Source organism: Chlorocebus sabaeus, chromosome 27 (genome assembly GCF_047675955.1).
Source record: "Chlorocebus sabaeus isolate Y175 chromosome 27, mChlSab1.0.hap1, whole genome shotgun sequence".
NCBI classification, from domain to species: domain Eukaryota; kingdom Metazoa; phylum Chordata; class Mammalia; order Primates; family Cercopithecidae; genus Chlorocebus; species Chlorocebus sabaeus.
In genome coordinates, this window is record NC_132930.1 from 35,453,747 (window position 1) to 35,480,032 (window position 26,286).

The window sequence follows — 26,286 nt, forward strand, 5'->3', positions numbered from 1 at the left end:
TTGATGGTAGATAGGATGTGGGCAGACAGAAAGACAGGGGTTAAGGATGACTCCAAGTTTTTGACCCGAGCAATAGAAAAAAAATGTAAAGTCCATTTAATGAGGTGGGATGACTCTAGGAGAAACAGGTTTGGGTTGATAGAAACAGATCAGAAGGTCAGTTTCAGTTAAGTAAAATTTGAGTTGTCTCAAAATACATAATAGATCTAGAGAAATGTAAGAGCTAAAACTATAAAATTTCTAGAGGAAAACATGGGAGAAAATTTTCATAACCTTGAGTTGGGCAAATAATTTTTAGATACAACCCCGAAAGCACAATCTGTAATAAAAATATAATAAATTTGAGTTTATCAAAATTTAAAACTTTTGTACTTCAAAGACATCATTAAGAAAATGAAAAGACAAGCCATTGACTTGGAGAAAATATTTTCAAATTATGTTATCTGATAAAGTACTTGTATCTAAAATACATAAAGAATTTTTACAACTCTATAGTAAGACAACTCAATAAATGAGTAAAAAATATAAATAGCTGGGTGCGGTGGCTCACGCCACCCAGGTGGGTGGGTCACTTCAGGTCAGGAGTTCAAGATCGGCCTGGCTGACATGGTGAAACCCTGTCTCTACTAAAAATACAAAAATTAGCTGGGTGTGGTGGTGAGCACCTGTAATCCCAGTTACTCAGGAGGCTGAGGGAAGCGAATCGCATGAGCCCAGGAGGTGGAGGTTGCAGTTAGCCAAGATTACACCACTGCATTCCAGCCTGGGTGACAGAGTGAGACTCTTGTCTCAAACTAAATAGTCATTTTACTAAGAAGATATACAAATGGCTAATAAGAATATGAAAAAATACTCAAATCATTAATCATGAGGGAAGTGCAAGTTAAAAGCACAAGACACCACTATACATCTACTGTAAAGGGTATAATTAAAGACAGATAATACCAAGTGTTGGAAAAGATGTGGAGAAACTGGAACTTTCATACACTGTTGTCAGAAAAGTAAAATGATGCAGCCACTTTGAAAAGTGTATCCACAGTTTCTTAAAAAGCTACACATAAGTTTATCATATGACTCAGAGATTCTACCACTAGGAATCCTCCCAAAAGAAATGGAAACATAAGTTTACACAAAGACATGTTGCAAGTGTTCACAGCAACACTGTGGATGATACCACCAAACTGAATATAATCCACATATCCATCAACAGGTGAATGAATAAACAAAATGTCATGTGTCCATATGATGAATTATAGTTCAGCAACCAAAGAAATGAGATTGAAATGTGGATACATGCTACAATATTTATGAATCTCAAAAATCATTATGCTAAGTGAAAGAAGTCAGGTGCAAATCACTACATATTGTATGATTCCATTTACATGCAATGTTCAGAAAAGACACACTTCCAGGAGTAAAAACCAGATCAGTGTTTGTCTAGAGCTAGGGCTAGGAGTGGAGGCAAATAGGCACAAAGGAACTTTTTGGGGTGATAAAAATATTCTAAAACTGGATTGTCGTGTGATATTGCACGTTTATATCTCTACCAAAAATTCCTTAAATTGTACACTAACAATGGGTGAATTTTATGGTATGTAAGTTATATTTCAATAAGCCAAAGATATGGCTTGTCTTATTAGATGTGCAAAAGTGGATATTGAGTATGCGGTTGCATATTTAGTCTGGAAGAAGTCCATGCTGGAGATAAAAATTTGGAACTGGTCAGTATATAGATTGAATTTAAAGTCTTGAGATGACAACAATAATTGAGTATTGGTAAAGATAGATAAGAAAGCCAAGCACTGAGCCTAGGGTGCTCCAACATGGAGTCGTCAGGATGTGAATAAGAACACGCAAAGGAGAAAGAGGTACAGCCAATGAGGCAGAAGGAAAACCAGGCAAGTGGAGTCCTGGAAGCCAAGTGCAAAAGTAGGAGAGAATGGTGAGTGCCATCAAATGCTGTGAAAGTCAAGTAAGATAATGATTAAGAACTGACTATTGAATTTAGCAAATGTGTGAGTCATTGGTCACCTTGGCAAGGACATTTTCAATAAACGGGTGGGTGCGTGAGTTACACTGGAGTGATTTCAAGAGAGGACTGGAGACAAAAATGAGAAAAAATGAGTTTGAAAGAATTTTGCTCTAAAGAAGTTTTGTTTTTTTGTTCGCTTTAAAGGAGGGTAGGGAATTGGGACTGAGTACAGAGTAACTGCGGCCTTGGCTTTCCTCATAACTAAAAATAGGTAATATTTATTTATACGTATTAGTACTTTAATTTAGTACTTCCCAGTACTGTGTGAGGTAGTGAACGGCAGCGTTGGTGAACGTCTTGACATTTCCTACATTCTCCAGTGTGCATCCTTGGACTAGAATGTTCATCCCATTCTCCAGCTGGTACGTACTAAGGTAACTCCCAAGGCCCGGCTCCTTCAGGCATCTTCCCTCTATGCCTCATGCTGTGCTTTATAACATTCTCCCCCACCCCAGGCCAGTCTCTCCAGGTCCTCATGACTATTAAAAAGTATACCTAAAATAAACACTTTATTTCCTTTCATTTACATCATATTTCACTGGATTCTGAACTTTCTTTTCCACCAATACTGACAAATTGGCTCCAAAATGATGGTTTAATCAGAGAAACTAACATGAACGAATGGAAAACAGATGGTAGTAATGAAGAAATTTATGTTCCTAAGAAACTACTTAATGTGTGATAGTTACTCCCTCAAGAGATGGTGCAAGATGGAATCATGGGGGAATGTGTGTACTTTTAAACTAGATGTTTATTTTATTTGGAACTATTCCACATTCAGTGAAATGCTTTCTTTATTTGGAATGTCATGACTATATATATGTTTGAAGAGCAGATTAGAAGCCAAGCTTTCACTGCATGGGTTTGTGGTGCAGTTCATTAGGGAGGTGGCACCTCCGGGCATGTGCCCGAAGCAGTGTGTGAGGCCATAGGTTAGGGGTGCTGGTCTCTGCGTCTCTAAATGCAGCCTGACCTTGACAATACTTGGAGCTTTGTAGGACAGAGGGTCACAGGTTCAAGGTGAGGGGCTGGGCTGGTATCACTGAGGGGCAGCCCAGACTCATGAGAAGTTTGGGAAGTAAAAGGTCAACAGAGTAATCAAACATGTGGATCCAGATGTTTGAGCAGACTTGGTTGAAAAGACACAATGGGCATGGTGGTAAGTAAGCACACCTAAGGCAGAGCAATGCCTAGAGGGAAAAGCAGAGAGGCCACTTGGAGATACTGTTCACTCAGAGTGCCATCTGCATGCCAGCACTATGCTAAGCAGAGCTGAAAGTCAGGCTCTGCCCTCAAGGACTGCTAGTTTGGTGAAGGAGGGCAGGAGGCGTACCAATGAAAAGATGCCTCTGGATACTTACTCAGGTGCACGAGCCATGGGAGCAAAGAAAATATCTACTCAGCTTACTCTGGGGAATAGGGGATGTTTTCCAAAGGGGGTGACATGTATATATTGATTTTTGAGAGATGAATAGTTAGAATAAGACAAACAAATAAATGAAAACCCCAAACAGGAAACAGGCTGTTCTAGGGAGGGAGAGATAGGTGGATGGTCTACCTGAGTATCATTCTGTTTTTTAAAAAATGAAGCACAGTCAGATTATCGATCTGGTGGACACTCTAAACTTGCTTCATGCACCATGTTAAGATTCCTCTGTGGGTTTCTGGACTCACTGTTGACAGTGCTGGCTGGGACATAGCATTGCCATTGTACCTTCCATGGGTAACTGTAAACCATCAGCTCCAAAGATCAAAGAGGGTTCAGTTTGAAGCTATGGAATGATGCTGGAGTGCAGCAATTAGGAATATAGGTTTGGATGTCAACATATTGGAGTTTGAATTTTGGCCTCACCACTTCTGGCTGTTGGTTTTCTCTGAACTTTAGTCTCCTAATAAATGAAACAATGCCTGATAGTAGGACTGTTCTGAGATTTAAATAACATAATGAATGTAAAGACCTTAGCACGATGCCTGCAAGCTTTTTGCCTAACTCAGAACACGGTCTTAAGTTCTCAGAGTTCAAGATGTCAGATTTATCATGTTTGCCTGTCTGTCTGTCTGTCACTGCTTCCGTCCCCTACTCTGTGAGGGTAAACGCCTCAGGTAAATGAGTAAGTGCTTAGAGAAGAAAAATAAAATTGAACCATACAAGCTTAAAAAGTCCCATAGCTTTCTCAGTACCCATCTGTGAGCAAAAACTTTCTTGTTGTGGCTGAGGAGACTACTGAATCTGAGGTTCCACATTGGAAACCTCACGTAAGGTAAGCAGTGTTTATAAGCTGGTCATGAGGAAGAGCTTCATGATCCATTTATAGAGTATTAATGTTAGCTCAGGTTACCAAGTCTTAACCTGCAGCATGCTTCCAAACATGCGACTCTCCCCTTAACATGTAAAAAAAGGGGAGGGGAGTGCAAGAATGGGCTCAACATTTGAAAATCAGTAAATGTAATACACTGCATTAACAGAATGAAGGACAGAAAGTGCACGATCTTCCCAACTGATGCAGAAAAGGCATTTGATAATGCTTTTTATAATTTAATGCCTTTTCATGATAAGAGCACTCCACAAACTAGGAATAGAAGGAAACTACCTCAACAGAATAAAGGCAATACAAAAAGCCCATCACTAACACAATTCTCAATGGTGAAAAACTGAAAGCTTTTTCTGTAAGATCAGGAACAAGGCAAGAATGCCTGTTCTTACCACTTCTGTTTAACAGAGTATTGAAAGTCTGAGAGCAATTAGGCAAGAAAAGGAAATGAAAGCCATCCAAACTGAGAAGGAAGAAGTAATATTATCTTTGTTCATGGTGACATGATCTTGTATATAGAAATCCCAAAGATTCCACAAAAACATTGTTAGAACTAATGAAGAATTTAGAACTAATAATTCAGCAAAGCTACAGGATATAAAATCAACACAGAAAAACCAGTTGCATTTGTATACATTAAAAATGAGCAATCCAAAAACAAAATCAAGAAAACAGTTCCATTTACAATAATACAGAAAAGAATAAAATACTTAGGAATAAATCTAACCAAGGAGACAAAGAACTTGTACATTCAAAACTATAAAAAAATTGCTAAAAGAAATTAAAGAGGCCGGGCACGGTGGCTCAAGCCAGCACTTTGGGAGGCCGAGACAGGCGGATCACGAGGTTAGGAGATCGAGACCATCCTGGCTAACACGGTGAAACCCCGTCTCTACTAAAAAATACAAAGAAACACTAGCCAGGCGAGGTGGTGGGCGCCTGTAGTCCCAGCTACTCGGGAGGCTGAGGCAGGAGAATGGCATAAACCTGGGAGGTGGAGCTTTCAGTGAGGTGAGATCCGGCCACTGCACTCCAGCCTGGGCGACAGAGCGAGACTCCATCTCCAAAAAATTAAAATAAAAGAAATTAAAGACACAAATAAATATAAAGACATTCTGTGTTCATAGATTGGAAGACTTAATATTTTTAAAATGTCAGTACTACCCCCAAATAATCTACAGATTCAATGCAATCCCTATCAAAATCCCCATGGCCTTTTTTTTTTTTCCAGAAATAGAAAAATTCATTCTAAAATTCTTATGGAGTATCAAAGGACCCCAAAGAGCTAAAACAAATTTGAAAAAGAAGAACAAAATTGGAGGTTTCACATTTTCTGGTTTCAAAACATATTACAAAGCTACAGTGATCAAAGCAGTTTGGTACTAGTAAAAGGCAGACATATAGACCGATGGAATAGAATTGAAACCCTGAAAATAAACCTTTGAGTATATGGTCAAATGATCTTCAGTCTTTACTGAATGGGGAAAGAGCAGTCTTCAACAAAAGATCTTGGGAAAACTGGAGATCCACATGGAAAAAAAATGAAGTTTGTCCCTTACCTTATATCATATACAAAAATTAAAATGAATCAGAGATCTAAACATAATGCCCAAAACTATACAACTTCTAGAAGAAAAAGGAAATTTTTATGACATTGAATTTGGCAGTAGTTTCTTGGATGTGACACCCAAAGTACAGGCAATGAAAGCAAAAATAAACAAATGGGGCTATACCAAACTTAAAAACTTCTGTGCAATTATCCCTCCCTTAGGAACAACAAATTGAACAATTATCTGTGCAAGAAAACACCATTATAAGAACCAAAAAATCAGGTGAGTGATCACAGTATCTAGTATTAATATAATAACAAGGAAAGATGCATTGAGGAGGGTTGGAAGGGCAGTCTTGCATTGCCTGCACCACCCTTCCCCCAAGCCCAAGCAGCACAGCACAGAGAAAGAATCTATGTACTTGGAAGAGGAAGAGTGAAGTGAGTGTGGGACTTTGCATTGGAACTCAGTGCTGTGCTGACACAGTGGAACACAATACTGAGCAGAATTCTGCTGGTTCCCATGGAGGGAGCATTTAGATCAATCCTGGGCCAGAGGGGAATCCTCCCCTCTTCCCAGTGGGAAAAACTCGAGTCCTGGCCAGCCTCATGACCAGCTGACTAAAATCGTCTACTTCTCTAAATAAATTGCAGTGGCAGTCAGGCTACAAAGACTGCAGTCCTTGGGTAAGCCCTGGTGCCATGCTGATCTCAGAGGCAGTGGGTTTGGCATGCAACCCAGTGAAACATCAGCTTCAACAACTGTGGGAGTGCTTCGTGACTCCTTCCTAAATCCAGGTAGTGCAGTGTGGAGAGAGACTCCTTCCACTTGGAAGAAGGAGAGAGGAGTACAGAGGACTTTGTCTTGCAATTTGGGTACCAGCTCAGCCACAGTAAAATAAAGCATGAGGCAGACTCCTGAAGTCCTCGATTCCAGGATTTTGCTCCTGAACAGTGTTTCCAGACCCAGTTTGGGCCAGATGGGAATCCCAGTCCTGGCAGGATCTACTACCTGTTGACTAAAGTGGTCTTGGGCCTTGAATAAACAACAATGGCAGCCAGCCAGTAGTGGCTGTGGGTTGTGGGCAAGCCCAGTTCCATGCTAGCCTGAGAGCCTGTAGCATTCAGATGTGACCCAGCAAGTGTGATCAGCAAGGTGCCAGCTGTGGTGGCCACAAGAATGCCCACATTACCCTCCCCCAACTTTAGGTAGCCCAGTGCAGAGAAAAATTCCTGCTTGGGGGAAAGTGAGGGAAGAGAGCAAGAGACCTCACCTGGGAACCAAGGGAATTCTCCCTTATCTTCCCTAAGTTTATCAAAGCTGTGTTCCAGAAATGTGCAAGAGTTGCAGTGTTATTGGGCTTAGGGTTCCCCTAGTGCTGAAACAGCTGCAGTGGCCTCAGGCTTAGATAACTACATTCAACCCCCTTTGAGTTTCTGGAAAGCCCTCTTAAAAAGGATGGGGACAAGCAAGCCCAGACTACGAAGACTGGAATAAATACCTAACTTTTTGATGCCCAGACATCGATGAACAAGCATTAAGAACATCCAGGAAAACATGACCTCACCAAACAGACTAAATAAGGCACTGACCATTCCTGGAGTGATAGAGATATGTGCCCTCTCAGATAGAGAATTCAGAATAGTTGTCTTTAAGAAGCTCAAGGACCTTCAAGATAACATGGAGAAATTTAACAGAAAGATTGAAATAATTTTTAAAAATCAAGCAAAAATTCTAGAACTGAAGAATTCAACTGACAAACTGAAAAACGCATGAGTCTTTTGACAGCAAACTTGATCAAGTAGAAGAAGGAATTAGTAAGCTCAAAGACAGACTATATGAAAATACACAGTCAGAGAAGAAAAATGAAAATAACAAAGAATGAGGTATGCCTACAAGATGTAAAAACCAGCCCCAAAGGCAAAAGCTAAGAGTTATTGACCATAAAGACGATGTAGAGAAAGAGCTCAGGGTAAAACATTTATTCAAAAAATAATAACAAGTTTTCAAACTTAGAGAAAGATATCAACATCCAGGTATGAGAATGTCAAAGAACACCAAAACATTCAGCTCCCCTAAGACTACTGCGAGGTCTATAAAAATCACACTCTCAAAAATCAAGGACAAACAGAGGATCCTAAAAGCAGCAAGAGAAAAGAAACAAGTAACATATAAAGTAGCTCTGATACATCTGGCAGCAGACTTCTCAGTGGAAACCTTATAGGTCATGAAGGAATGGGATGATATATTCCAAGTGCTAAAGAAAACAAAGAAACAAACAAACAAAACTTCAAACTTAGAGTATTATATCCAGCAAAGTTATCCTTTAAACATGAAGGAGAAATAAACACTTTTCCAGGCAAGCAAAAGCCAAGGGATTCCATCATCCCCAGACCTATCTTACAAGAAATGCTAAAGGGAGTTCTTCAATCTAAAAGAGAAGAATGCTAATGAGCAACAAGAAATCTGAAGGTATAAAACTCACTAGTAAACATAAGTCCACAGACAAATACAGAATACCCTAACACTGTAATTGTGGTGTTTAAATCACTCATATCTTTAGCCTGAAGACTAAAAGAAAACCTATCAGAAATAACTACAACAATTTGTTAAGAGATAGACAGTACAAAAAGATATAAGTAGAGACAACAAAAAATAAAAAAGCAGCAGGGGAGACAGGGTTAAAATAGAGAGTTTTTCAGTTTTTGCTTCTTACTTTCTTTTCATTGTGATCAGAGTTAAGTTGTCATTGGCTTAATACAACTGGTTATAAGATGTTATTTGCAAGCCTCATGGTAACCACAGAGCAAAAACCTATAACAGGTACAAAGAAAAATAAAAAGCAAAAAATTGTTAACATAATTCCAGAGAAAATCACTTATACACTAAGAAAGACAGGAAGAAGAGAGAAAGGAACAGAGGACTAACAAAACAACCAGAAAACAAGAAAATGGCAGTAGTAAGTCCCTCCCTATGAATAATGACGTTGAATATAAATGGACTAAATTCTCCAATCAAAAGACTTAGATTGACTGAACAGATTAAAAAGATTAAAAAAACAAAAACAAAAACAAGACCCAATTATATGCTACCTATAAGAAATTCACTTCACCTGTAAAGATGCACATAGACTGAAAATAAAGGGGTGGAAAAAGTTATTCTATACAATGGAAATGTAAAAAGAGCAGGAGTAGCTGTATGTGTATCAGATAAAATAGATTTCGAGACAAAAACTGTAAAAAGAGACAAGATCATTATACAATGATAAAGGGGTCAATTCAGCAAGAGGATATAATACTTGTAAATATATACGCACCCAATACTGGGACACCCAGATATATAAAGCAAATATTATTAGAGCTAAATCCCAATACAAAAGTCTCCCATTAATAATAGTTGAGGATCTTAATACCCCCTTTCAGCATTGGATAGATCATTTAGAGAGAAAATCAACAAACTAATATTGGACTTAATCTGCAAATAAAACAAATGAAACTAACAGAGATTTAAAGAACATTTCATCCAACAGCTGCAGAACACACATTTTTCTCTTCAGCACATGGAACACGCTCAAGGAGAGACTATATCTCAGGCCACAAAACAAGTCTCAAAAAATTCAAAAAAGTTGAAATCATATCAGGTATCTTCTCTAACCACAATAAAATAAAACTAGAAATCAATAACAAGAGAAACTCTGAAAACTACACAAATTCATAAAAATTAAACAATATGCTCCAGAACAGCAATTGGGTCAATGATGACATTAAAAAAATAAAAAATTGACTGGAACAAATGATAATGGAAACACAACATACCAAAACCTATGGGGTATAGCCGAAACATTACCAGAAGGGAATTTTATAGCAATAAATACCTACGTCAAAAATACAGAAAGATTTTAAATAAACAACATCACAATGCATCTTAAAGAAACAGAAAATCAAGAGCACATCAAAACTTGAAATTAGTAGAGGAAAAATAATAAAGATCAGAGCAGAAATAAATGAATGTGAGACTTAATAAAAAGTAGAAAAGATCAATGAAATGAAAAGTTGTTTTTTGAAAAGATACACAAAATCGACAAAACTTTAGCCAGATTAAGAAAAAGAGAAGACCCACATAAATAAAATCAGAGACAAAAAAGGAGATATAACAACTGATACCACAGAGTTTCAAAGGATCATTAGAAACTATTATGAGCAACTATATGCCAATACATTTCTTCTAGAAAGCTAGAAGAAATGCATACATTTCTAGACATATACAACTTACCAAGATTGAAACATGAAGAAATATAAAATCTGAATAGACAAAAAGCAAGTAATGAGATAGAAGCAGTAATAAAAAGTGTTTATCTTCAAAGAAAAGCCCCGGACCTGATGGCTACCCTGCTGAATTCAACCAAATATTTAAAGAAGAACTATTATTAATCCTACTCAAACTATTCCAAAAATCAGAGGAGGGAATACTTCCAAACTTATGATACAAGGGCAGTATTATGGTGATACCAAAACCAGACAAAGACATAACACCAAAAAAACCCTACAAGCCAGTATCTCTGATGCACACTGATGCAAAAATCATCAACAAAATACTAGCAAACTGTATTCAACAATACATTAACAACATCATTCTTCATGATCAAGTAGGATTCATCTCAGGGATGCAAGGATAGTTCAATATATGCAAATCAATAAAGTAATACATCATACCAACAGAATGAAGGAAAAAGGACAGGATCATTTCAATAGATGTGAAAAAAAATTTGCAAATAACTCCTCTGAAAGGGGACTAATATCCAGAATATACTAGGACCTCAAATATCTGAACAGATAAAACATAAATAATCTCATTAAAAATAGGCAAAAAACATTGATAGACATTTCTCCAAAGAAGACATACGAATGGCCAACAAGTATATGCAAAAATGCTCAAATTCACTAATCATGAGGGATATGCAAATTAAACCACAATGAGATATCTTACTCCAGTTAAAACTGCTGTCATCAAAAAGACAAAAAATAACAGATGGTGGCAAGGATGCAGAGAAAGGGGAATGCTTGTATACTGTTAGTGAGAATGTAAATTTGTACAGCTGTTATGGAAAACAATATGAAGGTTTCTCAAAAAATTAAAAATAGAACTACCCTATGATCCAGAAATCCCACTGCTGGGTATATATCTAAAAGAAAGGAAATCAGTATATCAAAGAGATATCTGAACTGTTTTTATTGCAGCACTATTCACAACAGCTAAGATATGGAATCAACCTAAGTATCCATCAGTGGATAAATGGATAAAGAAAACATGCTACATATACACAATGGAATATTATTCAGCCATAAAAAAGAATGAAATTTTGCAGTTTGCAGCAACATGGATGGAACTGGAAGACATTATGTTAGTGAAGAAAGCCAGGCACAGAAAGACAACTAGTACATGTTTTCACTCATATGTGGGAGCTAAAACAATTGATCTGATAGAGATAGTGAGTAGAATGATGGTTACCAGAGGCAGGACCCTGTCTTGAGCATTTGTTGTTACGCCCATGGCAGTTTTTCAACATATGTTTATCAAGCTCCAAATATTGCACTGGGGAATAAGCAATGAATTACAGTAGACAAAGTCTGGCTCTCAGGGAGTTTTCCTTCTAATGATCAAGATAGTCAGCTGTTGGGAGGCCGAGGCGGGTGGATCATGAGGTTAGGAGATCGAGACCATCCTGGCTAGCGTGGTGAAACCCCGTCTCTACTAAAAATACAAAAAAAAAACAAAAACTAGCCGGGCGTGGTGGCGGGCGCCTGTAGTCCCAGCTACTCCGAGGCTGAGGCAGGAGAATGGCGTGAACCCGGGAGGCGGAGCTTGCAGTGAGCCGAGATCGCGCCACTGCACTCCAGCCTGGGTGACACAGGGAGACTCCGTCCCAAAAAAAAAAAAAAAAAAAGTCAGCTGATTGGAAAATGCCAGGAGGTGATGAGTGCTCTGAAAGAAAATAGAACCAACTGAGAGGAAAGAGGACAGAGGTGGGAAAGGGACATTCTAGATAAAAGGTCAGGGGATCCCTCTCCACTCTCCACCTCTCCCCAACCACCAGATCCCTATATCCATACATTCATGTCCACTTGGATATTCAACAGGCATCTCAACTTTGCATGTCTATTCAATTTCTACCTTCAAACCTGCCCTTTCTGCCATCTTTTCTTTCTCTGAAACTCTATTGGGAAAGTGGCAACTCCATTTTCCCAATAGCTCAAGTCAAAAACCATAGAGACAACCTTCCTGCTTTCATAATTCTTGTTCAATCAAGAAATATAACTGTTTTTCTCTAACCTTCTAAATACCCAGATTTCCCACACTCTTTTGTCCCCTTCCACTACCCACCAGTCCCATTCCGCAGTAACTCCCACCTGGATTTTTGCTCTTGGCCTCTACCTGGTCTCTGTGCTTCTGGCCTTTCTCCTTCCAAAGTCTACTCTCAGCACAGGAGCCTTCAGCCTTAAGTCTGATTATATCAGTCCTGGGCTTGAACCCTTCAATGACGCTCATCTAATTCGGATTAAAAGTCTAAGGGCCCACTAGGCTGGGTACAATTCCCCTCCTCCCTTCTGATTTTATTTTTTTCCTTTTCCTGGTTGTTCACTCTCCACCACCCTTGCCCCCTGGCTGTTGCTGAACATTCCAAGCACATTCCTGCCTTAAGACCACTCACTGCCTGGAACATTCTCTCCTTGGGGATCACTCATTTCCTTTCACAAATGCACCTCATCCTCTCACTCCCACTGCAGTCCTGCCAGCTTATTGTTTATCTTTCTCTTTGGCACTTCTCATACCTGCTGTACTCTATGTTTATCTAGTTTACTTCATTTGTTTTTCTCTTTTTTCCTCTCATCCCTCCCACAACTGGAGTATAAATTCTGTGGCAGTGTTCACCCAATCTGTTATTGTCCCTGTTTTACAAATAAGGAAAATAAAGTTTAGGGAGGTTGGAGAACTTGCCCAAGGGAGTAAGATAGGTAGAGACTGGTACCCACAGTTGTCTAAGTCATCTCCCATGGTCTTAACTGGAACAGCTCAATTGCCTTTACAATCACAAGCTTAAGTAGAGAACTCTCTTTAAGTGGGAACCAAAGCCCAGGAATGCTCAGATGGTCATGAGGCATTCAGAGGCCAGTAAGGAGTCAAAGTGGAGCACACTGGAAAAGACCGAAAAATACAACTGGAAGGGTCCCAATTGCATAGGATCTTAGAGCCCGGAATAAATAAGAGAGTATGGATTTTATGTAATGTAATATAATAGATTTCTGAGTAGAAAAGTGAGATAAAGAAGAGTTTTAAAGAAAAATTAATGTGGTAGTAAAAATGTCCATACATTCTTTGACACTCCTTCTTTCAAAAGAAGGAGCCTGATTTCCTCCCCTTAAATGTGGGCTGGATTTAGGGACATGCTTCTAAGAAGTATGTTGAAAGCACTGATAGGTGATTTCCACGACCGGGTCATAAAGCACATGGCGGCTTCTATCTTGCTCTCGACCCTCTCTGTGTTTTCTGCGCATACATCTGTGTGTTTCTAAGCCCTGAATCTGGAATCCTCCTCACCCTACAATTCCCCATGCAGACTCCTCCGTATGTGGAGGCTCCATTCTTCTGTCACCTCCCTTGCTACCCTTGCCTGCCTAGGGCAGTCCTGTGCTCTGCTGTTTCTCCCAGCACTCGTCATTCCTTTTTACTTGTCTGTCTCCTGCTCTAATGCCACTGGTATAATACTTTCTCTGCTCTCTTGACTCTGTCTGCTGGCTTTGACTTCTCATTTCTGACAGATGCCTGGCTCCACAGGCTCCTTATCCACCATGTGCTCCACCCCTCACTGCTGGGGATGTTGGTTCATCAGTGCTGCGGATTCATCAGCAGCTTCCAGCTCCACCCAGGGCTTCCCAGACACTGGCTGGTCATGGTGTGGCTCCAGGAGGCAGGTCTCAGCCTTCTGTCCATTCCATACCTCTCCATTCCCCAATTCAGAAATAGTGCCTTTGTGGGGGAAGGGAATAATGGATAGATCATCTCCATGGTGATGGTGGATAGTATCTCCTTCATTTTAGAGGTTAGAAAATAATCCACTTTTTATGTCACAGAGCCTTGACTGGTGGCCACCTCTTCTGGCAGTTTTTCCCTTGATTTTAAAATAATTAAATATCCAATAGTTGTGCTAAGGACTGAATTGTGTTCCCCCTCTGAAAATTTGTGTATTGAAGCCTTCTCCCCCAGTATGACTGCATTTAGAGATAGACCCTGTAGGAGGTAATTAAGGTTGAATGAGATCATAAGGAAGGGACCCTGATAGGATTAGGATTAGTGTCCTTATAAGAGGAGACACTAGAGCCTCCCCATCCCCCAATGCAGGCACACAGAAGAGGTCATGTGAGCACACAGGAAGATGGTGGCCACCAACTAGCCAGAAGGAAGGGCCTCACTGCAAACCGGCCATGCTGGCACCCTGATTTCAGATGTCCAGCCTTCAGAACCATGAGAAAACAAATGTTGGGTGTTTAAGCCCCCCAGTCTATGGTATTTTGTTATGGCAGCCTGAAATGACGAGTTGTAATCCTCGGTAATAAACGTTTTTGAGCATTTAGAAAAAGAAACAGCCATCTGAGGTAAATTTTGGTTCTGTTTTTATTAATTCATAACAGCTCTCATTGTGTCACTGCTCTTAGATTAGAACCACATTTTTCCAATCTAAGAGTCAACTTGCTTCCAAGGTCCTCTAGTTTCCAACAGTTACTTATTTCCCAACTTTGCCATAGGGAAAACAGCCTAACAATTATGTAACAATTAAAAAGTATAACCACTTTTCCTCTTGTCTAATCCACTTTTCATGAAAAGCAATGCCTGAAGGGTGGTCATTTTCCCTACAATGAGCAGGTAATTCATGATGTTCATTGTACTGGGGAAGAAGAAAAGGCACATATGTGTAGGGGGAGAAGCGTAGGTGTTCTCAATGGTAAGGTCACCAGCAGCCTCAGAAACCTCTCTCATTTCTTCCAAACATCTAATTCAAGCCTCACTACGTTAACACATATGTCTTCCCTAACAATTTCATCTTCCTTTGAGTTTCGGCATATTTAATTTCTATTCTAATTAACACTCCTGAACTTATGTACTGTTAGTCCATTTTGCATTGCTATAAAGGAATATCTGAGACTGGGTAATTTATAAAGAAAAGAGATTTATTTTGGCTCACTGTTCTGCAGACTGTACAATAAGCATGGTGCCAGCATCTGCCTCTGGTGAGGCCTCAGGAAGCTTTCACTTACGTCAGAAGGGGAAGGGGAGGCAGTCGCATGGTGAGAAAGGGAGCAAGAGAGAGGGGAGGAGATTCCAGCTTTTGTTTGTTTGTTTGTTTGTTTTCTGAGATAGAGTCTTGCTGTGTTGCCCAGGCTGGAGAGCAGTGGCCTGATCTCGGCTCACTGCAACCTCTGCCTCCCAGGTTCAAGCAATTCTCATGCCTCAGCCTCCCAAGTAGCTGGGATTACAGGCATGTGCCACCACACCTGGCTAATTTTTTTGTACTTTTAGTAGACATGGGGTTTCTCCATGTTGGTCAGGCTGGTCTTGAACTCCCAACCTCAGGTGATTCACCCGCCTCAGCCTTCCAAAGTGCTGGGATTACAGACATGAGCCACTGCGCCTAGCCTGCCCAGGCTCTTTTTAACAACCAGCTCTCCAATGAGCGAACAGAGCAAGAACTCACTCATTACTAGAGGACAACACCAAGCCATTCGTGAGTTGTGCCCTCGTGACCCAAACACTTCCCCCTAGGCCCCACCTCTAACACTGAAGGTCACATTTCAGATCTGGAGGGGACAAACATCCAAAGAATATTATGTGGTTATAGAAACACATCCTGAAGCTATGTGTCCCGTCTCCTTGGCAGGGATTAACCTAGAAAGTCACTCACCAAGTTGGGATAAGGTGAGTGGAGCAGCAGTGGCAATGCATGAAAACTAACACCCATAAAAAATCCCCATACTGCTCTGTGCTGAACTCACAGTAGGCAATTAACAAGCACCAGCGAACCAGCTGAATGGAAGAGAGGCACTTACTCCGTGGGCCTCTACGGACTGTCATGCTCAGGAGGTGGGTCTTGGGCTCCTCCTGCACAGGCTCTCGCTGGTTGCCACGGTGGGACTCTTCGGACACCATTTCCTTGGGGAGAGCAGTTGGTGGCTGGAGGAAGAAGGTCAGAGGTTCAGAGACTCCCAGGACTTCATTTCAGTCTGTTCCTCTCTTGGGAAGATGGGTCACCAGTGAGGGGACATGCTTTAGTACTATTCACATCTGGATAACCACCGTCCCCATCACCTGACTCACTGTGAGTACCCCCCAGGGAAGAGGTGCCAACCCAGAGTTTCTCTAGAAATGCTTTCGTGAAATTATCAAGGCATCCCCAAATAGCGTGATAATTTTCACTTTTTCTAGGTAAAATGTGTAGAGCTCTGCAGGACTTTGGAGGAAAGAGAAAGGGGAAAATCACAGTTGGTTCTCAACTTCAAATAGTTTGCAAACAGCAGCTAAAGTGTCACTGGGTAATTCAAGGCAAATATTTAGTCCACCCTTTGGGCACCCCCAAGAATAGCCTCTGGTTCCTTCCCCAAACTCTCAGTGAAGGAAAACAAGGAAGCAGAATTGGCAATAACACCTTTGAGGACAGAGAGACTAAAGCTTGCCTCCAAACTCAGATTGACTGTGGGACTTTGGGCAAGTTATTTAACTTCCTTCTACACTGCTTTCTTATCTGTAAAAGAAAAATATAATAAAAAGAGCCCATTTGTTGAGATGCTGCAATGTATGAGTCATTGTAGAAAGCACAGAGATTCTGATGTAAATAGATGGCCCGGGGTGGAACTTTAAAAAAAAAAAAAAAAAAAAAGTCCCCATGTGATTCTGATTCTGGAGTGCAACTACATTTCTTGCAATGCTGCCAACCTATAAAGTTCCAAGCCTGGCCCATAAATTGCTCAGCATTTAAGAGCTGTTATATTCCCTTCTCCATCCTTGCCCCTTTCTCCTCTTCAGTCTAAGCTCCATGGCAGCCTTGGCACTGGTCACCCACTGCTCACTGTGCCTGTGACTCTGGAGCTAAGGGCTGGAACCCTTTTCATCTACTGTCTCCATGGCCCCTGGCCCTGGGCTGCAGAGCTGCAGATTGACCCCACAGGAAGGGGTTAAAGCTTCGGAGCTGTGTCTGGCTGTGGGTCTTTTCAGTCCCCAGGAGTGGCCAGAGAGCTAGCCCACGTGGCCAGGCAGTACCTCCCCGACCGCCTGGACCCTCCCGTGGGCGGCTTCATCCCAGCCTGCAGGAAAGGCTGAAAGTGACTCCTCTGCCCAGATTACGCCAACGAGTATGCTGAGCAAGGGGTTAGCTAGGAGGGAGGTCTCTTCTATCTCCCTGTGACCTCCTCATCTCTCCTGGCCACCCCTCTCTGCAGCCCCTTCACGTGACTACTGGCTCAAAATGGCGCTTCCCTCCCCTCCCTCCCCTGCTGGCATCTCGATTGTTCCAAGCAGAGCTCCCATCCACAATAGCTGCTTCCCTGCCTCCCTTCTCAGAGGACAACTCCTTACCAAGGACTTACCTGGAAAAGATTTACCCTGGACAGGACGGTCCCAGCCTAGGAGGGGAACTCCTGTGGAGAGGTAGGGGAGGATCTGCCAGCAGGCTCGGGAGAAAGGAGATGGCTTCTGCCTCAAAGACAGAATTTGGGCTTGGAGTTGGAAAAAGAGGGAGTTTTCCAAGATTTGTAATCCTTTACTGCCATCTACTGCCCATCATAGTCTATGGCCTTCAATGAAGCACTAAAACAGACTCCTTTCATCTTTTCTAGACTCCTCTCTCAGGAGATGGGAGAAAACTTAGAGTAAAAATGCCCCAAGTATGGACCCCCGCCTTACTGTGAGGCTCATCCGTAAGTCTCTGAATCAGGCTCCTGCATCCTGGACCATCCCATCTGCATCCTGGACCATTCCATCTGCATCCTCGCCTCACAGTCCCCCAGAGCAGGCCAAAGGTTGGTACCAAGGAAGGAAGGCTGCCCTTGTGGATGCTGTATGGCCCTGGGGATGCGGGCAGGTTGTTGATCGGTGACACAACACACAGACACAGTTTCTTGTCACTTCCTACCTGTTTCTTTCTTGGCTGTCTTCGAACCTTTGAGTTCCTCTTCTCTCTTCCCATGTCTGCATCCTCATCATTTTCAATGAACTCCTTTGTTAAAATGCAAGAGGGAGAGAATCTTAAGACAGGGAGAGAGGTATGACTTTTAGGTATTAAAATTAAAACCCCCATCTTGACCCTGGGCTTCTATGCAGTAATGCTCAGTGGGAGTGGGGGAACAGTTAACAATCTGTGTGGCTATCATCATCCACTCTTCTCAACACAGACATGTTTTCGAAAAGTCATATCCATATTGGAACATCATACACGAGATGATGTTGGGTCTTCCATGTTTCCAGGTCCTCGTTCATGCATACGACATTTACTGAGCATTTACTATGTGCCGGGCTCTTGCGACACAGAATTGAAAACCATATGCTGTCTGCTCTTAAAAGTCACAGTCTAAGAAAGGCGACCAACAAGTGAATCTGCTAGGACAGACAGAGAACCACAGCCCAGGACAGACATCAGAATCATATTAGGGATTTCACAGGTTAAGTTTTTCTGCTTCTTGGCCTTACCAGCACAGGAAAAGGATAATAAGGATACAATGTTACATCATCACAAATGCTTCAGATTAAAGGAAATTTTGGCAGATTTTTTTTGAAAAGGAAACAAATCCTTTCACAGCGCAAACTTCATTTCCTCTTTCCACCTTACACTTTCTAATGTTTTAGTCATAAATTGTTAGAGCTCAAAGCTCTCAAGTCTACTACAAGCTGTAAAGTCTTTTAGTCCTAGAGTTTTAGAAACGGGGGCACAGGTGTCCCTGGGTGAATAAGAAGTTGCAAGATCAACACAGAACCTCTCTGGAGTACACCAAACTTACTAGAAATTTTTTCCTAAAACTAGGATTTTTTGTATTGTTTTTATACTGAAACAAATTTGGAACACAAAGTATGAATTTTAAAGATATATGATTTCAAAGAAATTTCATGCAGGTTTCCGGGCAGACCTCAATTACTCCTGACTCCCCTTGGCCCCTGGGGTTAGGGTAGACATGAACCGCAATAACAGAGGAGGGAAGTGAGGTCGAATGAGAGAATAGCCCTGGTTTGGGCCTTTCCTTCATGTGTGTGACCTGATCTCTGACTTGTCCCCTGAACTGCATCCTCACTCTAGACTCCTTCTTTGGGCCTGCCAAATAGGAAGTGTTTTTAGTTCAGAGGATTCGCCAACTTAGATTACAAGAAGATAATTATATTGTGGTGTGCAAGCATGGCTTTTAATTCAATTCTAAGTTTTTACTGACTTAGAATGGACTTGTGAGAAACCTACGTAATCTTTTGCTTTTCCGTGATGTTTTCATCCTCTATTCTAACTGTCCAGTAGGACTTCAAATAACATAGAATGTAAATTCCATGAGGGCACAAGATTTGTTTACTGCTGTATTCCCAGGGACTATAGGCACAAAACATATTTGGTTACATGAATGAATAAGCAAATATAAACTTATGTGGGTTTGTCGGTACTTGATCTTGCTTAAAAGTTATTTATTTATTTATTTATTTTTGAGACGGAGTCTCACTCTGTCGCCCAGGCTGGAGTGCAGTAACATGGTCTCGGCTTACCGCAACCTCCACCTCTCGGGTCAAAGTGATTCTCCTGCCTCAGCCTCCAGAGTAGCTAGGATTACAGGCATCCCCCACCACGCCTGGCTAATTTTGTATTTTTAGTAGAGATGGGGTTTCTCCATGTTGATCAGGCTGGTCTTGAACTCCCAACCTCAGGTGATCCACTTGCCTCAGCCTCCCAAAGTGCTGGGATTACAGGCGTGAGCCACCGTGCCCAACCATCTTGCTCAAAGTTAATCTGCATGGTTTTATAATGAGTTTCCTCAGGCTTTTTGGAGCACTGCATTGGACAGCACATATCATCTCCATTTCTGTCTTTGTTGTCTCAAGCCAGTGAGCCCTTGAAATGAGAGAGAAGTAAGGATTGAGAGGAATACTCTCTTTTGTTGGATGGTCTGCAGTCTCCAAACTAGACAGCCTCCCTTCTCTGGTGTGGGCAGTGCTTTAATGAGTTTTTACACACAATGAGTCAGAAATTGCAGGACTCCATGGACAGAGGCTTCTATTAGCGGGTGTCTACAATTGTTACCTTCACTCTGAATGTCTTTAGAAATCAGCGTGCTTCAGGCAGAGCTAGGCCCAATAATAGGTAGTAACTTAGAGCTGCTATGTGTCAGAGTTCATAGAACAGTGACAAAACAGCTTCAGAGCATTCAGGTAGAAGTAAGATCTTGGAATGTCAGCAGGACTGCATTTCCTTCACCATCCACCTCCCCTTCTCCACCACATATCTGATAAGCACCCTCAGGGTGCATTTAGTAGGTGTGTGTTAAACTAAATGTGGGTTGAGGATAACTCTACTTTGAGTTCTTACATAACAAACTGCAATCTTAGTAAACTAACTGAAAGAAGACTGACTTAAAGTGTACTTCTGTAGCAGTTAGCTGAGTCTCAGCCAATCACAGCAGCTGAGCTTCAGTCAATCACAGGTGGCCTACTGATCAGATCATGTTTAAATAAGGCAACGCTGAGGTGTAGCTAATCCAGCTGTGTCTGTACTCTACTTCCATCTTCAGTCCATAGATGCTGTCTGCCCACAGAGCAGAGTAGAGCTCTCTGAGTCTCTTCAGGTTCTGAGGGCTGCCCAATTCACAAATTGTTCTTTGTACAATTAGACTCTGCTGAATTTAATTCATGTAAAGCTTGTCTTTTAACATGTGCAATAGATGCTGGTTGGCCTAACTTCCTCATTCACAAGCAAGTGTAACATAAGCATGCACACACAAACACATCCCTAGAGGACATCGAAGTGGCCACTTACCTCTGTAATTATTTTTACTTTTTCTTCCCTGGGATTCATTTTGGCTGGGATGGGTTCCTGACAAAGAATAATGAAGAAGTCAGGCATCTTGAAATCAATGAAATACTGCTTCTCTTACTATGGATATATATGAGGCTCGCCGTGATGGTAAGTGAAGTGTTTGAGCTGAGTAGACTTTCCACTCACAGGAACCCTGGCAGACCCCAGGACTGGTGGAGATAAGTGCCAGAGGAAAGGAAGGATGCCAGGTCTCCCTGTCCCTACATCTTTACTGTGCCCATAGAGTTGGATGGCACTGGTTGGAATCCAGCTCCAGAAGGACCATTTTACAGTTCCTCTCTGCTACTGCCCCGCCGCACTCTCTGCCCTTGACCTTGGCCCTTATTTCACTAAGTAAAAAGACAAGACCAGAGAGGGCTTCTGCATCCCCTTCCTCTCCTACCACATTGAGCCACCGCCACCTCCTCTGCTTCCACTTGCTACTATGAATCCCCATGTCCCCATGGGGCCCCTCCTTCAATAGTGCACTGGGCCCTATCATTCCTCCCCCTCCAGGCCCTTGATCCTGACTATTCTTCACTTTCACCTGGATTTTCTTCCTGCTCTATTGGCTCATTCTTACCAGTGGAAAAAAATGCTGTAATTTTTCCCTTCCTTTAAAAAAGCCCCCCAACAGTTTTTTTTTTTTTTTTTTTTGAGACTGCGTCTCACTCTGTTGCCTAGGCTGGAGTGCAGTGGCATGATCTTGGTTCACTGCAACCTCCGCCTCCCAGGTTCAAGCGATTCTCTTGCCTCAGTCTCCTGAGTAGCTGGGATTACAGGTGCGTGCCACCACGCCTGGCTAATTTTTGTATTTTTAGTAGGGTCAGTTTTACCATGTTGGTCAGGTGGGTCTTGAACTCCTGACCTTGTGATCAGCCTGCTTTGCCCTCACAAAGTGCTGGGATTACAGGCGTGAGCCACCGCTCCCAGCCAAAAAAAGCCCTCTCTTAACTTTACTTCTCTTTCTAGCTGTTGCTCAAGTTTTCAACAATTATAGAAAAATCCCTCAAAACATTCCCTCTCTTTCCAGTTTGTTTTTATTTTTGGGGTCTAGCATGCTCTTCAACTCCTCTTGCCAATGATTCATCTCCAGTGACCCCGGCCTTGCCATGTCTGGTGATCAATTCTCAGTCCTCATCTTACTTGACTTGGTCAGAGACATTTAAAACATTTTCTACGTTTTTAATTTTTGTGGGTACATTTTTGTGGGTGTATATATTTATGAGGTACCTGAGATATTTGGGTACAGGCATGCGAAGCTTAATCACATCACGGAAAATTGGGTATCTATCCCCTCAAGCATTTATCCTTTGTGTTACGAACAATCCATTTATACTCTTTTAGTTATTTTTAAATGTACGATTAAATTATTATTGACTATAGTCCTTTCATTGTGTTATCAAATACTAGGTCTTATTCATTCTTTCTATTTTTTTTTTGTATCCATTAGACAACCTTCCCCAACCCCTGACTACATTTCCCAGCCTCTGGTAACCATCCTTCTCTTCTCTATCTCCATGAGTGCAATGATTTTGATTTTTAGATCCCACACGTAAGTGAGAACATGCCATGTTTGTCATTTGCATCTTCTCATTTACTTGTGGGTGAAATCAGCCAGGCACGGAAAGGTCAGAGACATTTAGTGATGAAAGTCACCCATCCCTTTCTTTGGAGATACTTTCTTCAGTTGGCTCCTGGGACAAGTTCTTTCTTGGTTTTCCTCTTACCCACTGACTGCTCCTTCTCAAACTCCTTTGCTGGTTTCTCCCCATCTCTCAGACCACCAAAGGTTGGAGTGCTCTGGGGCTTAGCTCTGCCTGTTTTCATTCCTCTGGCCGTCTCATCATGTCTGTTGGCTTTAAACACCATCTGCATGCTGATACTTCCCAAATTTACATCCTGGGTCCAGACATCTCCCCAGAATTCCAGACTCAAGTATCTGCTTGATGGACACCTTCACTTGGCTTGACATACCTCAGATAAAGTTCTTTGCTTTTATTCCTGAGCCTGCTTTGTACTGCAGTTTTTCTGTTGTAATACACAGAAATCCATTTTGCTCAGGCCAGAAACCTTGCAGTCATTCTTAACTCCTTTCCCAGTCTCACATGACACACCACACTCAATCCATCAGAAATCCGGCCAGTTTGGGCTTCAAATCATATTCAGGATCTAATCACTTCTAAACATTTCCACTATTATCACCATGGTCAAACACCATCTTCTCTCTTGAAATCTACTGCAAGTACCTCCTAATTTCTCACCTTCCCACATTGCTGGGCTACCATATTCTCCGCATTGAAGCCAGTGCAAATTGATAAAAATTTGAGTGACATCATGACGTTGCTTCACTCAAAATCCTCCAGTGATTTCCCTTTGTCCACAGAGTAAAACCGAAAGTTTTTTCCAAGGCCTACAAGCCCTGTGTGATTTGCACTTGAATCCTCTTGCCTCAGGACCTTTGCACCTGCGGTTCCTGCCACCTACTTCTCCTTTTCCCCAAGATATCTGCATGGCTCTTGCTCTTTCACTTTCTTCCAGTCTCTGCAGAAATTTCATTATCAGAGAGCTCTTCCCTGACCATTCGCAACACAATGATCTCCTCCCAGCACCCTCCTGGAATTCCTTAACTACCTTACAATGATTTTTTCATAGTACTTATCACCACTCAACATACATACTTGTTAATGTCAGCCTATATCCATTAAAATATAGCTACAAGAGGGCAGAAACATTATTTTGTTTATTGTTTACCTCCAGAGACTAGGATTATGGGACATCATGGACATTCAATATATACTTGTCACTGACTTATTGCCTGTGGTTCCATAGCCACATTCTGGGACTATTTAAAGCTCCACTGTTTTTTCTAGTCTTCTGTGAGGATTAAGTGAGAAACCATGTGGAGAAACAACAGGCATATGGCTGACAAATCATAAGCCCTTTCTAATATCCATGGAACCCAAATCTTAACTGGGACTTGGTCAGGTCATTTAAGCAGCTCATCTGAGCTCAAGGTTTCACTGACCCTACAGGGGAATTACCATGTTAAAGGGAAATAAAACATCTGAAATTCTATTGTCTTCTCTACAAACTTCATCACAGCGTACAAAAAATAAAGGAAGGAAAATGTAAAAGCAGCTGAGAAAATAGAGAGGCAAGAAGGTAACCTAGAGTGAATGAGGGGGTGGATAATAAGGATGAAATGTAAACGTACACAAGAGTTCTCCAATAAACAACTCCGGTCATTGCAAACTGAAACAAAACAAAACAAAACAAACAAACAAAAAACCTGTGAAATATTTTAGTAACTAAAAAAAGTTCTCTATAAGTTAAAAAATGCTTTATATGAAATAAAAAATAGAAGTAGAAAATGAAAAATGTAATGGGATTTTCGTTTCTCCTCATTCTTTCCTGATCATTTTCTTTAAATGAGTTTCTAAGGAAATCAAATGACAACGAAATTTACTTTTTATATGAACACTGTTGCTAAGAAAAGATAAATCAATACTGCCTGGTTATAATATGCAGCTTGCCATCATCTTATGCATTGGTACTTGTTAACATATTCCTACTGGCAACATCAAAATAGCTATGATTTACTGCACACTTATTTTGTGCTAACTCTAGACATATGTTCTCTTTAGTCCTCACAATAACATGTCTAGCTTAGCAGTATGTGCCGCAATTTGTGTATGAGTAAACTGAGGCTCTGACAGTTTGCATGATTTGCCCAAGGTTATAATTATTAAATGTCACATCCAGAACTTGACCCCGAGACTCTGATTCCCAAGTCCTCCCTCACTCCACTCTACCCCTCCATCTCACCATTTATTCTTGCTTTTGCAATGGCATCAATAATTATTCTATGCTTTCCAGAATAGCCCACTATTCTGGAAATATTTACAGTTGAAAGCTGTGAAGCACTGGTGAGAAAAGGCTTAGGCTACATTAAGTCAATTATTTATTTTACTCAGTGCAGAAAACCAAACATTTGTTTCAAGGAAAGTACCGACACCTTCATCTGAATAAATGGTCTATTCTTAAGAGTCATCAATGGATCAGAGCCATACCTGGAGGTTGAGATACAATGCATCTCAACTCTATATTGCTTGCTTAAAAAATCATGCAATATATATGCCCTACTCCAGGATGGCAAAAACATGGGTTTATAGGAAGAGTGGCCCATGTATTTCTTTGCCAAGGAATATGTGGACCTGAGTTCCAACTTCGGCTTTTTTTATTAGCTGTGTGATCTTGGAACAATGCCCTCCCCTCTCTGAGACACATTTTTTTTTGTCTGCAACATTGCAATCATACTTCCTACCTTGAAGGATGATTAATTTATAAGGGGCTAAATGATGAAGTGTGTGTAGCAAAATGCCTAGCACAGACTGGGCTCTCAATATTGGTAGGTTTTGTTAATAAGAAAACGTGATTGTGGGGAGGGAAAGTGGAAAAAAGGAATGAGGAGGGAAAAGAGCTTGGGGGATAGAAGAGGAGTCCTGAAAGAGACCTTAGGTGATTTTCAAGCCCACCCACCTTTGGCTCCAATCTTCAACCCCCAGCTACCATAACTCATGTTCCATCTCTCCTTGCCTTCAGCCAGGCCCAGGGCAGTTGCCTTGCTGTTTCCATGTATGGTGCTTCTGCAACCTCCCGCACTTCTACCCAGGAGTATTTTCTTCCTCACACCCTGAGAACAGTTTTCTGTTCCATCCTGGAGCTTGGACACCTGGGGAGGTGCCACATACATTCTTTTGGAATACATTGTCTTATTCTATAAGTTATTCCAGCTGCAGTTTCCCTTAGCATAAGGTTAGTGACAAATAGCTTTATAGAATCATTGAATCAGCTCAATATAATATACATTGGCTTTGAAGAGTACATGTGGGGACCATATTTGAGCTGTGTTATATGATATATGGCCAGTGCATTTACACGATGTGGTAAGTGCTGGAAGCCCCTCCCTGGATGTCATCCCGCTGTGCTTTCAGTGTTTTTATAAATCTCTTATGGCACTTAGCTCATTGTACTCTTATCATGTGTTTATAGGTCTATTTTCCCAGCAAACTCTGAGCTTCTGACCTGGTCTAATTTATGTTTGCACCCTCTAAACTTAAGTTCATTGCCTGGTGCATTGTTGATGCTCCATAAATGTTTGAATGAATGACTCTATAAGTGAGCTCTAGGAGATATATATATATATATATAGAGAGAGAGAGAGAGAGAGAGAGAGATTTCATGCTGGCACTGAATTTATTTGCAGAAAAGGTTATATGAAAATGCAATAGCAAACATATATCT

The 26,286-nt window shown here is 41.3% G+C and overlaps 1 protein-coding gene and 1 long non-coding RNA gene across 7 annotated transcripts in view; one reads left to right on the forward strand and one right to left on the reverse strand.

Annotated features, from left to right (window-relative positions):
- CC2D2A (coiled-coil and C2 domain containing 2A) overlaps window positions 1–26,286 on the reverse strand; it is a 136,036-nt gene that overhangs the window by 109,040 nt on the left and 710 nt on the right. For 5 of the 6 annotated variants that reach the window (XM_073012501.1, XM_038008690.2, XM_073012502.1 and 2 more), the window contains exons 2-4: window positions 20,941–20,997; window positions 18,073–18,156; window positions 15,995–16,118 (exon numbers count right to left, since the gene is read on the reverse strand). In XM_073012501.1, coding sequence (XP_072868602.1) covers window positions 15,995–16,118; window positions 18,073–18,156; window positions 20,941–20,979 — 247 coding nt within the window. In that variant the 5' untranslated portion in view covers window positions 20,980–20,997. Of the gene's footprint in view, window positions 1–15,994; window positions 16,119–17,527; window positions 17,645–18,072; window positions 18,157–20,940; window positions 20,998–26,286 lie in introns of those variants that run through there. The other variant, XM_038008691.2, reaches the window with a different exon arrangement.
- LOC103246329 (uncharacterized) overlaps window positions 16,932–26,286 on the forward strand; it is a 244,336-nt gene continuing 234,981 nt past the window's right edge. The window contains exons 1-2 of the long non-coding RNA XR_502363.3: window positions 16,932–17,588; window positions 17,777–17,959. This is a non-coding gene — a long non-coding RNA (uncharacterized lncRNA). The remainder of the gene's footprint in view (window positions 17,589–17,776; window positions 17,960–26,286) is intronic.